The 16,849-nt window shown below is 42.8% G+C and overlaps 1 protein-coding gene across 6 annotated transcripts in view; it reads left to right on the top strand.

Moving 5' to 3' along the window:
* Window positions 1-16,849, top strand: part of LOC135520356 (growth factor receptor-bound protein 10-like) — an 85,384-nt gene that overhangs the window by 37,875 nt on the left and 30,660 nt on the right. For all 6 annotated transcript variants that reach the window (XM_064945834.1, XM_064945833.1, XM_064945839.1 and 3 more), the window contains 2 exons: window positions 12,622-12,880; window positions 14,263-14,395. In XM_064945834.1, the coding sequence (XP_064801906.1) occupies window positions 12,622-12,880; window positions 14,263-14,395 (392 nt within the window). The remainder of the gene's footprint in view (window positions 1-12,621; window positions 12,881-14,262; window positions 14,396-16,849) is intronic.

Below are 16,849 nucleotides of genomic sequence, written 5' to 3'. Positions count from 1 at the left end.
CACGGTGGAAACCACACATGCAGAGGTCATCCGTTCACCTACCCTGCGTCTCACAAAGACACGGCGGTTGGAACAAATGATCTTACATTTGGACTCATCAGACCAAAGGACAGATTTCCACCGGTCTAATGTCCATTGCTCGTGTTTCTTGGTCCAAGCAAGTCTCTTCTTGTTATTGGTGTCCTTTAGTAGTTGTTTCTTTGCAGCAATTTGACCAAGAAGGCCTGATTCACACAGTCTCCTCTGAACGGTTGATGTTGGGATGTTTCTGTTACTTGAACTCTGAAGCATTTATTTGGGTTGCAATTTATGAGGCTGGTAACTCATGAACTTATCCTCTGCATCAGAGGTAACTCTGGGTCTTCCTTTCCTGTGAGGGTCCTTATGAGAGCCAGTTTCGTCATAGCGCTTGATGGTTTTTGCGACTGCACTTGAAGAAACTTTAACATTTCTGGAAATTTTCAGTGTTGACTGACCTTCATGTCTTTAAGTAATGATGGACAGCCCTTTCTCTTTGCTTATTTGAGCTGTTCTTGCCAAAGACTTGGTCTTTTACCAAATAGGGCTATCTTCTGTATACCACCCCTACCTTGTCACAACACAACTGATGGGCTCAAAAGCATTAAGAAGGAAACATTTCCACAAATGTACTTTTAACAAGGCACACCTGTTAATTGAAATGCATTCCAGGTGACTACCTCATGAAGCTGGTTGAGAGAATGCCAAGAGTATGCAAAGCTGTCATCAAGGCAAAAGGTGGCTACTTTAAAGAGTCTCATCTCAAATATGTATATGGTAGGCTCGTGTCACTTGGCAACTCGCGGCTGTGCTTGCCTTTGTAGTTTGTAATAGTTTGCAAGCCCTGCCACATTCGACGAGCGTCGGAGCCGGTGTAGTAGGATTCAGTCTTCGCCCTGTATTGACGCTTTGCCTGTTTGATGGTTCGTAGCAGGGCATAGCGGGATTTCTTGTAAGCTTCCGGGTTAGAGTCCCACACCTTGAAAGCGGCAGCTCTACCCTTTAGCTCAGTGTGAATGTTGCCTGTAATCCATGGCTTCTGGTTGGGGTATTACGTACTGTCACTGTGGGGACGATGTCCTCGATGCACTTATTGATAAAGCCAGTGACTGATATGGTTGATTCGTCAATATCATCGGAAGAATCCCGGAACATGTTCCAGTCTGTAATAGCAAAACAGTCCTGTAGTTTAGCATCTGCTTCCTCTGACCATGTTTTTATAGACCGAGTCACTGGTGCTTCCTGCTTTAATTTTTGCTTGTAAGCAGGAATCAGGAGGGTAGAGTTGTGGTCACATTTACCAAATGGAGGGCGAGGGAGAACTTTGTACGCGTCTCTGTGTGTGGAGTACAGATGATCTATAATTTTTTTCCCTCTGGTTGCACATTTAACATGTTGATAGAGATTTGGTAGAACTGATTTAAGTTTCCCTGCATTAAAGTCTCCGGCCACTAAGAGCGCCGCCTCTGGGTGAGTGGTTTGCTTATTTCCTTATACAGCTGACTGAGTACAGCCTTAGTGCCAGCATCTGTTTGTGGTGGTAAATAAACTGCCACGAAAAGTATAGCTGAGAACTCTCTAGGCAAGTAGTGTGGCCTGCAATTTATCACAATATACTCTACCTCAGGCGAGCAAAATCTAGAGATTTCCTTAGATTTCGTGCACCAGCTGTTGTTTACAAATATGCGCAGACCGCCCCCCCTCGTCTGTGCTGTTCTGTCCTGCCGGTGCAGCGTGTATCCCGCTAGCTGAATATCCATGTCGTCATTCAGCCACGATTCCGTGAAACATAGGATATTACAGTTTTTGATGTCCTGTTAGTAGGATATTTGTGATCGTACTTCGTCTAGTTTATTGTCCAATGATCGCACGTTGGCGAGTAATATTGACGGTAACGGCAGCTTTCCCACTTGCCTTCTGCGGGTCCTGACGAGGCATCCGGCTCTTCGTCCTCTGTACCTGCTTCACTTCCTCTTGCGAATAACTGGGATGTCGGCCCTGCTGGGTGTTTGGAGAATATCATGTGAGTCTTGCTTGTTGTTGAAAAAAATCTTTGTCTAATCCGAGGTGAGTGATCGCTGTCCTGATATCCAGAAGCTCTTTGTCTAATCCGAGGTGAGTGATCTCTGTCCTGAAGCTCTTTTCTGCCATAAGATACGGTTGCAGAAACATTATGTACAAAATAAGTTACAAATAATGTGAAAACCCCCCACATAATAGCATAATTGGTTGGGCGCCCGTAAAACTGCTGCCATTTCTTCCGGTGCCAGTTTTTCCTATTTTTTCCTGATATATATATATATATATATATATATATATATATATATATATATATATAGCCGAGGTTCAGCAGAGGTGGTGATCCGTTTTTGCCATATATATATCCTAGTATTCCTTGAAGGGTGGGGTTTCAGCTCTCGTTGGCTGGCCCTCGCTTCATATATGGCTCCATATATATATATATATATAGCAGGGAATTCATAAACATTGACAAACAATTCACACCATGATATAAATGAAATAGCACAAATTGGCGGAAGAGTGTGCATGGAGAGAGACGTGCCTAACACTTTGTTGCCACTCAGTATTAGAATATTTTTTTGCCTCTGTTTAGAGATCAAGTTTTGACATCAGTTCCAGTATTTGAGTACTCAATTACTCATGCTCATCCCTAAATCCATAGCACAATGTTTATGCCATCAAAGCTCATACATATTTCTGGAACATATTTCTGGTGTTATGACATTGTTGTAGTGCTATAATCCTCTGTGAAATTCCGATCTCTTTTTCCACAAAACACACACTTGTGCTTATAGGATTTTAATAGAGCTGAGGGCTAAGACCTACTTTGTGTGTTTGTCATAAACCTCATTGGTGCTTAGGCAGAAAGAACAAGTCTTTTGTTGGAACGGCACCCTGAATAATTTGATATTTCAGGAATGAGAAGGATTGAATCAGTTTGTTATAGGTAAAAGGACAGATATAATTTGCCAACACACACTAATGTACTGTACAAATTGACCCGGGTATGTTATGACATGTTCTCATGAGATGTTATAACATTGTTGTGTTAAGAAATGTCTTAATGTCAAGGTGCAGTTTTGTTGACATGGCTAAATCCTTTCGCAGATAATTAAATACGTTTGTAGCGAGAATTAGTACAAGGCCGAAATGAGGTGAAAGATTATTTGGGTTTTGTGCTGGCACTGTGTGTGTGTGAGTGTGTGGGGGGGTTATCATGGTGTTGTGCTGTTAATGGAACTACAGGTTTTAAGTCTCTGGTGTGGTAGTTTTGCTATTTACCAGTCCAGTAGTAGTCTAGTATTCATTGCCTTTGCAGCCTTTCACAGCCTTTGCAGTCTGCCTTTAGTTCAGTGTTGTTGCTTTAACTATTTGACTGACTATTTCCTTTGTTCACACATAGACTACACTGAAGGCCAGGTGTGGTCTGGTCGCTGAAGGGTTAATATGAGATCTTTATCATACAGAACTGTGGTATGTATGCAGTGAATAATGTGTTTGGGCTCCATTCTTAAAGAAACCTCATGGGACGCTCCCCTTCAAAATGATTGGTTCCTCATCTCTCTCCCATACATTCCCATGAGTGGGGCTGGGCAGGTGGGAGAGAGATTAGCAGGAGATATCAGATAAACACTGCTGCCTACATCCCGAATAACACCCTATTTCCCATTTAGTGCACTACTTTTGACCGGAGCCTTATGGGCACTGCTCTGGTCAAAAGTAGTGCACCATTTAGGGGATAAAGTGACCTGTGGCCCTTGGTCTAAAGTAGTGCACTATAAGGATAGGATGCCATTTGGGACATAGCTACTGCTGCTGCTACCCTGGCAGGATCTCATCCTCATTCTCCACCCACTTGCTCACTCCCTACTCCCTGTCATGGATTGAACAATGGTGGGCACTCCCTCTCCAGCCAATCTTTACACCAATGCAATGCTTTAAAATCCTTGACGGGGATTGTGCAAGTTCACACTTTGGGAGAAGTGTGGAGAGTCGCGATGCAGCCTTCAGCTATTGCAAAAGGAGATAAGTCATGGTGGAGTGCAGGAGGCTGGGATTACGTCCCAAATGGCACCCTATTCCCTATGTAATACACTATAGGGCTCATAAGGCTCTGGTCAAAAGTAGTGCACTATTAAGGGAATAGAGAGCCATTTGGGACTGAATATGGAGGACATACATAGCTATAGGCTGAGGCTGAATCTCAGGGGCCCCTCAGCAGGGTTGTTGTGATCCAGACACGGCAGGCCCAGGGAGGGGTTTAGGCTAGCCCTGGCAAGGCATTCTTCTCTAGGTCCCACCCCCCACCACAAACACTTCATTTGGATTTCTTTCTCTCACTTCTATGAGGCCTTAACAACATCAACTTAGTGAATAATGTTAAAAGGGCCAGAAATAATTAGACACCTGTGATTATCTGAAGTACCCAAAAATGGCCACTAGATGTCTTGTGATAGTTTACATAAAATCCTTGAAAGATACCAACATTCTGGTAGTTCACTGGTAAACTTAGAAAGTTTCCAGTAATATACTCTCCTTTTGCAAACCTAGGCTGAAGCATAGGGCTGTACTCAAAATGGCACCCTCTTCCCTATATAGTGTTCTACTTTTGACCAGAGCCCTATGGACCATAGTGTGCCATTTGGGATGAACAAGACTGATCGCAGGTTGGATGGGGAGCGTCACTCCACAGCTATTTTCAGGTTTCTCCAGAGATGTTTGATTGGGTTCAAGTCTGGGCTCTGGCTGGGCCACTCAAGGACATTCAGAGATTTGTCCCGACGCCACTTCTACGTTGTCTTGGCTGTGTGCTTAGGGCCGTTGTCCTGTTAGAAGGTGAACCTTCGCTCTCGTCTGAGGTCCTGAGCACTCTGGAGCAGGCTTTCATCAAGGATTTCTCTGTACTTTGCACCGTTCATCTTTCAGGCCAAAGAGTTCAATCTTGCTTCTCATGTTCTGAGAGTCCTTTAGGTGCCTTTTGGCAAACTCCAAACAGGCGGTCATGTGCCTTTTACTGAGGACTGTCTTCCGTCAGGTCACTCTACCATAAAGGCCTGATTGTTGGAGTGCTGCAGAGATGGTTGTCCTTCTGAAAGGTTCTTCCATCTCCACATAGGAACTCTGGAGCTCTGTCAGAGTGACCATTGGGTTCTTGGTCACCTCCCTGACCTAGGCCCTTCTCCCCTGATTGCTCAGTTTGGCCAGGCGGCCAGCTCTAGGAAGAATCTTGGTGGTTCCAAACATCTTCCTTTCAGAATGATGGAGGCCACCGTGTTCTTGGGGACTTTCAATGCTGCATACATTTTTTTTGGTACCCTTCCCTGTGCTTCGACACAATCCTGCCTCGGAGCTCTACGGACAATTCCTTCGACCTCATGGTTTGATTTTTCCTTTGACAAGCACTGTCAACTGTGGGACCTTATAGACAGGTGTGGGCCTTTCCAAATCATGTCCAATCAATTGAATTTACCTCAGGTGGACTCCAATCAAGTTGTAGAAACATAAAAAGGATGATCAATTGAAACAGGATGCACCTGAGCTCAATTTTGAGTCTCATAGCAAAGGGTCTGAATACTCATGTAAATAAGGTATTTCTGTTTTTAATTTTTTATAAATTTGTATTGTGTGTAGATTGATGAGGATTTATATTTATTCAATCAATTTTAGAGTAAGGCTGTAATGTAACAAAATGTGGAAGAAGGGAAGGGTTCTGAATAAATTCAGAATGCACTGTATGTTTGGAACATCAATTCACAATGCATTTGCCATATCGAATCACAATACATATAGAATCGGCACTTAAGTATTGTGATCATATCAAATTGTGACGTCCCTGGCAACTCCCAGCCCTAGCTTATACTACTTAATATCTTTCAAATTATGTGTCTGTTATTTAATAGTTTTAACATATGATCACTCAGAAACATTTGCACAAAATCTATTTCTCTCAATGTATATCCCTGTTAATGAGGATTCCTCCTCTGCCAAGATAATCAATCCACCGGACAGGGGTGGCATAACAAGAAACTGATTAAACAGCATGATTGTTAAACTGGTGCACCTTGTGCTGGGGACATCAAAAAGCCACTCTAAAATGTGCAGTTTTGTCACACAACTTAATGCCACAGATGTCTGAAGTCTTGAGGGAGCTTGCAATTGGCATGCTGACTGCAGGAATGTCCACCAGAGCTGTTGCCAGAGAATTTAATGTTAATAATTTCTCCACCATAAGCTGCTTCCGTCATTTTATATAATTTGGAAGTACGTCCAACTGGTCTCATAAGCGCAGACCATGTGTATGGCGTCGTTGTGTAGGGCGAGCGGTTTTCTGTCAACGTTGTGAACAGAGTGCCCTATGGTTGTGGTGGGGTTATGGTATGGGAAGACATAAGCTACGGAGAATGAACACAATTGCATTTTATCAAAGGCATTCTGAATGCACAGAAATGCCAAAAGATGCATATCTGTATTCCCATTAATGTGAAATCCATAGATGAGGGCCTAATGAATTTATTTCAATTGACTGATTTCCTAATATGATTGGTAACTCAGTAAAATCTTTGAATTGTTGCATGTTGCGTTTATATTTATGTTCAGTAGAATTTATATTTAACGGCATTGTCAATGCGCCAGAAGTTGAGAGACAACAGCAACATTGACTGAGCCCTTATTTCCAGGCTACATACAGTGTAAAGTGTATACCAGGATATTTCATGCTGAAAACCTCATAGTGAATACCATTGGTGTTTAATAAGTTGATGGTTTAAATTTAGGATAATGTTTTACAGTTTCTTCATTGTATTTTTTTTAAGGTCATCTTATTTGATTATATGATCAATTGTAGATGTGGGAAGGCCAGTGTCCTTTGTGCCTCACTTGGTAGAGCATGGCGCTTGCAATGACAGGGTTGTGGGTTCAATTCCCACAGGGGACCAGTACGAAAACTCACTACTGTATATTGCTCTGGATGAAAGTGTCTGCTAAATGACAGAAAAAAATGTCATGTAAAAAGATAATTAGACATCTGAGATAATTAGAGACCTGTGATAATCTGAAGAGCACAGCCACTAGATGTCTTGTGATTGATTACATAAAATCATTGAAAGATACTAACATTCTGGTAGTTTACTGGTCAACAGATATATAACCTACGGCTGAAGCATAGGGCTGTACTCCAAATGGCGCCCTCTTCCCTATATGGTGTACTACTTTTTACCAGAGCCCTATGGGCCATAGGGTGCCATTTGGGGCTAACAAGACTGATGGACGTGTGGGTGTATCTGCCCCCGCCCCAAACCCAGGCAGTCACTGTTGCTAGGTAATAAACCCTATCAATGGTTCTAATGCGCTACCATAATACACTTTCTCGTTGAGAAGTTAACTTGTATTTCAAGTATCAAATTCCTGTTCCAAAAGTTATTTCTTTAGGGAGGCAGGTACCATAGTGGTTAGAGCTTTGGGCCAATAACTGGTAAGGTTGCTGGATTGAATCCCCGAGCTGACAAGGTTCAAATCTGTCATTCTTCCTCTGAACAAGACAGTTAACCCGGTAGGCCGTCATTGTAAATAAGAATTTGTTCTTAACTGACTTGCCTAGTTAAATAAAGGTTAAAACAAATGATGCTTTGTTGAGAGTCATAGGCCCTGGCTTGTAGCCCTGGCTGGCACTCAGGTTTTTGATGAAATCTGGAACAGGCAATATCCAATCACGCATTCCTCAGATGAAAGACGTGATGAGGAGGGTGGTTCTTTTGAGATTATGGTAGCTGATGTAAATTAAATACGCTGATTTAAACTGATTAAGTGTCCCCCAAGAACAGGCTCTTCTGCTCATTCTGATTGGGCTTTGTCAGAGTGACCATTATTGTTTTTTGTATTGTGACCATTATTGTTTTTTGTACAATTCTGATTGGGCCACTGTCCTCAGTGGTTGTGTACTGGCACTCCGTATTGTCCCAGTATTGTCCTAGTCACTGTAGAACCACCCTGTACAGTTAAGACGGTATCTGTGTGAACCGTGGAAGAATGGGTCCACTGATTCCTTTCACGTGGGACATTTTTCCCTGTGTTGTCTTCCTATTGTCACTCCTAGTCACATCCCAAGGAACTGTGCCATTTTTCTCTGTGTTGTCTTCCTATTGTCAGTCTCCTCGTCACATCCCAAGGACACTGTGCCATTTTTCCCTGTGTTGTCTTCCTATTGTCCGGTCTCCTGGGGACACTGTGCCATTTTTCCCTGTGTTGTCTTCCTATTGTCCGGTCTTCTCATCACATCCCAAGGACGCTGTGCCATTTTTCCCTGTGTTGTCTTCCTATTGTCCGGTCTCCTCGTCACATCCCAAGGACGCTGTGCCATTTTTCTCTGTGTTGTCTTCCTATTGTCCGGTCTCCTCATCACATCCCAAGGACGCTGTGCCATTTTCCCCTGTGTTGTCTTCCTATTGTCCGGTCTCCTCATCACATCCCAAGGACGCTGTGCCCTTTCCCGACTTCCAGCCATGCCAGCTCCCCTCTGTTTTCTACACATTTGAATGCTAATTGACAGTGGCTGGTTCGAGGGACTGGGCTACGTTGTCAACACATCACTTTTATCAAAGTACTTTTTGATTTGTTATCCCGAACTCCTGATAAGAGCAACTAAACTATCACACATATTATTTCCCTTTAGTTTAGCAGGTGTGTGTGTAGCAGCAGTACATTGGGAAAGGGCAGGGGGGAAATTTGGTTGAGACAACGCCACTCATAATTAATTCAGATAGGAAGATTATAATGAATACATACATTCCTGGGTGGTTGTAAAGAAAAGCCATAAGGAATTTGGTCTATATAATGGTCTGCTAAGCATCGGAAACATCCCAAACAGCTTTTATGGAGTTATCACCAGGGCTTGCCATCCGTTTCCCTTTTACAAATGAATAAGAAAAGGGAAGTGAAAAGGGAAGCTTCGGCTGTTGAAGCAGACAAGCTGGAATGGTGAGAGAGAGTGGGGGAACCATTCCGTCGCGATGGAGGGCTTTATGCTAACCGCTGCGCCCCGCCACCATCCAGCCCCGGTTTGGCCCCTACAGTACTGACAAAGTGTGTCCCAACTGGCACCCTATTGCTGAGGTAATGCACCCTATTTCCTATGTAGTGCTCTACTTTTGACCAGAGCCCTATGGCCTCTGGTCAAAAGTACTGTTCTTTATAGGGAATACAAACAGGACAGACACACAGGACAGGCCCTGAATAAGACAGACAATAACATGAATAGGGATCTATCTGTGACTTGTTGTTGTCTCACTGAGAGACAGTGAGGGGCTGTCAGAGTTACAGTTTGATTGACGCTGTTCTAGACTGACTGAGCATATTTTTAGTTGCCGTAGGAGTATGCCATGGGTTCAATTAGTATTTGTTTTCTTTCAACTACTTTGAGCGTTTGAATGGGCAGGGTTTGAACTTTTGGGACTATTGCATTGGTTCTAGGCAACCTTGTGCTGGGCAGCCTCAGTCAAGGGCAACTAAAGTTTTTGACAGAAAACAAACACCATTTGATCCCAGGATAGTATGTAGGCTATTATATTATTTTATACAAATAATTATTGTTTTTTGTACAATTAGATTTTTTGGGGGGGACAATACAAAACATACACATACAAACGACAGCATTCAAACACACACAAACATCATCCTTCACCGATCCACCTGCTCACACCCCCATCTCCAGAGCCCACATCCCTCTCCGCCACATGGCCTCAGACTGCACCATTGCGCTTCTCTCTGTCGCCCACGCACTTTCAACATTTAGACAATAACGCATTTGACCTTTCCATTCTGTTAACAATTGAGGATTGGTTGATTTCCAGTTTTAAGTAGACGTTTTTTCAAGATGATTGACAAGAAAAGTATTCTCCAACCCATCGTGTATCTCCCTGCACCCTCATATTCCATGTCTTGAAATATGTAGCCAGACGGATTGAAGTACTTTTATATTGTAATACTTCTGACAGACAACTTTCTAACTCCACCCAAAACTTTTTGAATTTATAACATTCCCAGAAGGCATGGATTACTGAGTCATTATTAGTTTTATACTTAAGACATGACTCTGTGACTCTGCCATTGTGGTGTAGAATTTGGGAATATTGTCTCTTGTATAATAAATTATATACTTTAGTTTATACTGGATCAAGCATACATTTGTGTTAACTGTAATTCCGTTAGTTACGTTCCAACATTCCCTCCATCTTATACCAATATCTGTTATTTTTATGTCAGGGTTTTAATAGTTTAGCTTTTTTTCTAAGAGGCTATTATGTTCTAATGTATTATTCAGCCATATCAAAATAAGCCTGAAACCTGAACACGATGTTCTCAGTCCAAAATGTAAATTCTGCCAATTGATTTAATCAGAGTGTGAGACAACAGCTCTTAATAAGGTATTCAGCGTTCAGATTGCATGACAGCCATTTAAGGAGATTGAACAGCGCCCTCTCTCTCTCTTTTCTCCTTGCCTCTGCATGAGACAAATCTCTAGACTAGCGAGACAATTTTATGTCAGGTTAGTGTTGGCCACTGGCACTGGAGGGAGTTGTATAATTCCTTTTCCTGCTAGATCTCACTGCAAGACCAGATGTAATTGTGGTCACAACAGCATTTAGACAGTCCAGTCTCTCTAGCCTAATTCAGGGACTACTTGAAATGTAAAAAAGATGCATCATTTGAGAATGAGCACGTGCCCTATAACAGACATTAATGGAAGTTATTATTAGATATTATTAGCTGGGTGGTTCGAGCCCTGGATGCTGATTGACTGACAGCCGTGGTATATCAGACCGTATACCACGGGAATGACAAAACATTTAGTTTTACTACTAATTTAGTTTTACTACTAATTACATTGGTAACCAGTTTATAATAGCAATAAGGCACCTCAGTTTTGTGGTATATAGCCAATATACCACGGCTAAGGGCTGTATCCAGGCACTTGTCGTGCTAAGAACATCCCTTAGGCATGGTATATTGGCTATATTCCACACCCCCTCGTGCCTTATTGCTTAAGTGTCTAAACCTTCATGTGCTCCCCTGACCCTGCATCTACCTTCTGACGGACCAGACCTTCTACTCCTGACCTTGGCTCTATTCCAGACAGACTTCTATTAGCCTTGTGCCCCTCTAGCATCTGCTGTTCCTGAACTCGAGCATCCTGTTCCTCATGCTTCATAACCATCCTGTCACTGGCTGTGCTTGTCTTGTTAATAATAGTGTCTTTAACTCTCCAGGATCTTGTAGAGAAGGGGCTTACCTCACTGACTATTAATACTGACAGATTAGGCACCTGTGATACAGCTGGTTAGGGGACACCTTTTCAGGAAGGGTTCCTCAAAAGGCATAGGTTAGTCTGCCTGTCTGTCAGCTGCAGCTCTGTATGAGGGGTGGGGGGGTGGTGGTGGTGGGGGGGGGCGCTATGGTTACATGCTTTACATTTGAAAATGCGTACAATGGTTCATTATGAAGGAATTATAAGATTTGGTTCGAAAAGCGTTCAATGTATTTTAATACTATTTGAGCTTGCAAATCCATAGTATGCAAATCGATGCCATGATGCAACATTTAGAAAATGTGGTGTGCCCTATTGCACATGCTATGGATTTCACCATTCAAAGTGATTGATTAAAACCACAACATAGAATAAATGAATGAAGAATTGTGTTGGTCTTTCTACTTACCTCGGCCCAGCCAGGTAACGATAGCATACAGTGCAGAACATTCTAATTGCCACAGTGGACATCCAAAGCCCTGAATTGCACGGTAGAGTTTGAGCAGCATCTAGTGGTGAAATAGGTAACTGCAGTATAGCAATGGTGAATAAAGGGGGAAACTTGAGAAAATATCAGTAGTTTTCTATTACTGGCTGTTCATTGTCTCAGAGATTATGATTATTAGGAGAGGACATGCCCTGTAGACAAATGGCACCCTATTCCTTACCTTGTGAACTATATAGGGAATAGGGTGCCATTTGGGACATAACTCTGAACTGTCAAAACTTCCATCCACCATTGACTTACTGGGAGTGACCTCTGTTCCTCTTAACCAATGGCCTGGTTTGATCTCTTACCCTGAGGCCAGTAGTGATTATGCTGAAGGATGGGAGTATTGAGACTACAGGTCTCGGCCTGTTCTCTAGTCTTCCCCAGAGATACAGAGAGCCTTGATAACATGAACATGTAGTTAACGTAGGGAGTGTTTCAACAGGTGAATTAGCTTCACTGCCTGACAGGTTGGTAATGATGATTAAGCTATGTCATGGTTAGGGTTTTTGTGTGTGTGCAGCTACACTGCAAAACTGGTTGGTGATGACAGGTGTGCATGAAGTATTGAGAGAAGTAGATTCTTATACATGTAACCTACATGCAGAAATAAAGCATGTGAACAGTAGAGGTCAACCTGGTGCCGTAGAGATTTTTGGGATGTGCATATGATATAACACACACACACACACACACACACACACACACACACATACACACACACACTTTGTGTCTGTCTCTGAATATCACACACACACAGACTCTCTCCTGTCTCTCCCTCCTCCCCCTACAGAAGATGATGTGGACCTGGAGGCGCTGGTGAATGACATGAACTCCTCGTTCGAGAGCCTGTACTCCACATGCAGCAGCGTGCAGTCTGAGTCGGTTCCCCTCCTGCAGCACAACGGCCAGGTGCATGTGCACCGCGACCACCACCGCAGCGCCCCCATGCCCCCCCACACCCACACCTCCGCCAGCGAGCTGCAGCACAGCCCCACCTCCCCCAAACAGAGACTCCGACGCTCCCAGCCCATGCACATCCTCGCCGTCAGGTATGTCGACTGTGGCACGAACACACACACACACACACACACACAGCACTTACTGGACACAGTTGTGTGTCTGGCATGCTGTTGGTGAGCACCCACACACAACACACCCACACTTGATAGATAAAAGTCCTCTATCAATCAATCAATCAAATGTATTTATAAAGCCCTTCTTACATCAGCTGATGTCACAAAGTGCTGTACAGAAACAAGGGACCATGTTCTCATGGTCCATCTAAACAATGTACATCTAAACAAGGGACCATGTCCTCAGTATGCTCTGTGAGGACAGGTATATGTGCTTATTATAGTTCATAGTTTTGCCTATCTGCAATCTCTGTGTGACCCATTCTCCCCGTCACTTTCTCCTTGTCCTAACATAGTTTAGCAGAGGGGGAGACCAAGTTAAAATTCTCTTTAATTCTAGAAACCGGGTGTCAACTGCTCCCATAAGCTGAGAGGAACTTTTATTCATCTCTGGTCTTAATGAAATCTAAAATGGTCTGTCAGAGTTATAGCATCCATTATTTTGGATCCTTAGAGAAAGTTTGGCACTGGCTGGTAATGAGATGTATCGTTGGTGCATTCTGTCAGATTGAAATGATACGGTTCAGTTTATTATTCAGTCCTGACCTCCGAATAGCACCCTGCTCCTGACTCACATGGAACTGCATCAAACACTTCTCCCTTTGAACTCCCCTCCCCGCCTGGGTTTGGAGAAAGTGTAGAGAGATGCTAATGATGGCTATCTGCCTGGCTGCTGCAGTTCACTTCAGATGCTAGTCATCTGATAAAGCCAAGCCAACCTCTAGTCTCTTTCTGATTGACAGTCAGGGGTTGCATCCCAAATGGCATCATATTCCCTACATAGTGTACTACTTTTGACCAGAGCCCAATAAGCCCTGGTCAAAAGTAATGCACTATAATTGGAATAATAGGATGCCATTGGGGGCACAGCCCTAGTCGGTTTCTTATTTACAGGCAGACAGTGAAGGAACAGGCTGTTGCTCTTGCAGCAGGTCATGAAATGGGCACTTTCCTCTAGAAACTGCATGAAATAATGGTTTGATGAATATTGCATGTAATTAGTAGCTCCTCAAACGCTGGCAGTGTTCCTGTGGTGTGGCAGAAAGAATCAGCTCACAGTGCAGTGATCAGAGAGTAATGGGCATGAGGCCCCGGCTCGACAGCAGTCTCACTCACTGTGAAACCGTGGATTATTCATTATTCATACTCAGCCACAAAGCATTGGATTTATACCAGGGGAGACTGTCCTCGTGTTCTCATGATCTGCATTCATCTGCTTCATAACAGCTTTTTCAGTCTGTCTGTGTGTGTCTGTCCCCCACTTTGTTAATGTCCTCCCTGAATGTTGTGATTCTCAGGAGACTGCAGGAAGAGGAGCAGCAGCTGCGGACGTCCTCTCTGCCAGCCATCCCCAACCCCTTTCCCGAGCTCTCTGGCTCTCCTGTCCTCAGCCCTGGGTCCTTACCTCCGTGTCAGCCCTCAGGCACATACGTAAGTCAGAGACCCTTCTCTTCACTCCTTAATATGGTAGCTTAGCTAACCATGAAGATTCTTCTTGAAAATGGCCACTAAAGTATGGTGTCGTACTTCCTACAGTACCACAGCAGTTTGGTTTATTTCTCCCACGGTCATTATCTCTCATAAGAATCAGTGTTTCCCTTATATCCATTTAGCAGTGGCGGGTTGCCTCTGCTGAATTGTTGCTGCCACTCCAAAATACAGTACCAGTCAAAAGTTTGGACACACCTACTCATTCAAGGGTTTTTCTTTATTTGTACTATTTTCTACATTGTAGCATAATAGTGAAGACATCAAAACTATGAAATAACACATGGAACCATGTAGTAACCAAAAACGTGTTTAGTCAATCAAAATATATTTAGATTCTTCAAAGTAGCCACCATTTGCCTTAATTTCACCTTTGCCCACTCTTGGCATTCTCTCAACCAGCTTCATAAGGTAGTCACCTGGAATGCATTTAAATTAACAGGTGTGCCTTGTTAAAAGTTAATTTGTGGGATTTATTTCCTTCTTTATGCGTTTGTGCCAATCAGTTGAGTTGTGACAGGGTAGGGGTGGGATACAGACGATGTTTGGTAAAAGACCAAGGCCATATTATGGCAAGAACAGCTAAAATAAGTATAAAGAGAAACGACAGTCCATAATTACTTTAAGTCATGAAGGTCAGTCAATCTGGAACATTTCCATAACTTTGAAAGATTCTTCAAGTGCAGTCGTAAAAACCGTCAAGCGCAATATTAAAACTGTCTTTCATGAGAACCGCCACAGGAAAGGAAGACACAGATTTACCTCTGCTGCAGAGGATAAGTAAGTTCATTAGTGTTAACTGCACCTTAGATTGTAGCCCAAATAAATGCTTCACAGAGTTCCAGTAACAGACACATTTCAACATCAACTGTTCAGAGGAGATTGTGTGAATCAGGCCTTCATGGTTGAAAACACTACTAAAGGACACCATTAAGAAGAACATAATTGCTTGGGCCAAGAAACACGAGCAATGGACATTAGACTGGTGAAAATCTGTCCTTTGGTCTGATTATTTTAGATTTTTGGTTCCAACCGCCGTGTCTTTGTGAGACACAGAGTAGGTGAACAGATTCTCTGCATGTGTGGTTCCCACCGTGAAGCAAGGAGGAGGAGGTGTGGGGGTGCTTTGCTGGTGACTGTGATTTATTTAGAATTCAAGGCACACTTAACCAGTATGGCTACCACAGCATTCTGCAGCGATACGCCATCCCATCTGGTGTAAGGGCTATTTGACCAAGAATGAAGGTGATGGAGTGCTGCATTAGATGACCTCTCGTCCACAATCACCAGACCTCAACCCAATTGAAATGGTTTGGGATAAGTTTGACCACAGAGTGAAGGAAAAGCAGGAAATTTCTTCAGGACTATTGGGGCGGCAGGGTAGCCTAGTGGTTAGAGTGTTGGACTAGTAACCAAAAGGTTGCAAGTTCAAATCTCCGAGCTGACAAGGTACAAATCTGTCGTTCTGCCCCTGAACAGACAGTTAACCCACTGTTCCTAGGCCATCATTGACAATAAGAATTTGTTCTTAACTGACTTGCCTAGTTAAATAAAGGTTGAAAAAAAATATTGGAAAAGCATTTCTCCTGAAGCTGGATGACAGAATGCCAAGAGTGTGCAAAGCTGTCATCAAGGCAAAGGGTTGCTACTTTGAAAAATCTAAAATATATTTTGATTTGTTTAACATGTTTTTTGTTACTACATTATTCCATAGTTTTGATGTCTTCACTATTATTCTACAATATAGAAAATAGTAAAAGAAAAACCCTTGAATGAGTAGTTGTGTCCAGACTTCTGACTGGTACTGTAACGGCTGTTGGTGGAAGAAGGTGAGGACCGAAGCGCAACGTGTTCATGTTATTTTATTGACACTGAACACTAAATACAAAAATAACAAAGGGAATAACCGAAACAGTTCTGTCTGGTGCAGAGACAAAAACAGAAAACAACTACCCACAAAAACCCAGTGGGAAAAAGCTACCTAAGTATGGTTCTCAATCAGAGACAACGATAGACTCTGATTGAGAACCACACCCGGCCAAACAACAAAGAAACAACAAAGAAATACAGAACATAGAAAATGAACATAGAATGCCCACCCTAGTCACACCCTGGCCTAACCAAAATAGAGAATAAAATCCTCTCTATGGCCAGGGCGTGACAGGTACTGTATGTTTTTTAGTTTTATTAAAAACACATTTTCAGTATGTTAAAAAGTTTTCAGTGTAAACTTAAACGACTAAAACCAGATATAAAGTATGTAGAAAAGATAATGGAGCTATATGTTTTTAAATAAGATCATCTTTGAGAACTACAATCACCAAAATAAAAACTAGACAGGGAGAATCTAAAATTCAAAAAATGTCATGGCATGGGTCCAGTTCCCGCTCAGCCCAG

This window comes from Oncorhynchus masou, chromosome 29 (assembly GCF_036934945.1).
Source record: "Oncorhynchus masou masou isolate Uvic2021 chromosome 29, UVic_Omas_1.1, whole genome shotgun sequence".
Classification (NCBI taxonomy): domain Eukaryota; kingdom Metazoa; phylum Chordata; class Actinopteri; order Salmoniformes; family Salmonidae; genus Oncorhynchus; species Oncorhynchus masou.
This window is presented reverse-complemented; position numbering and strand designations above follow the sequence as displayed.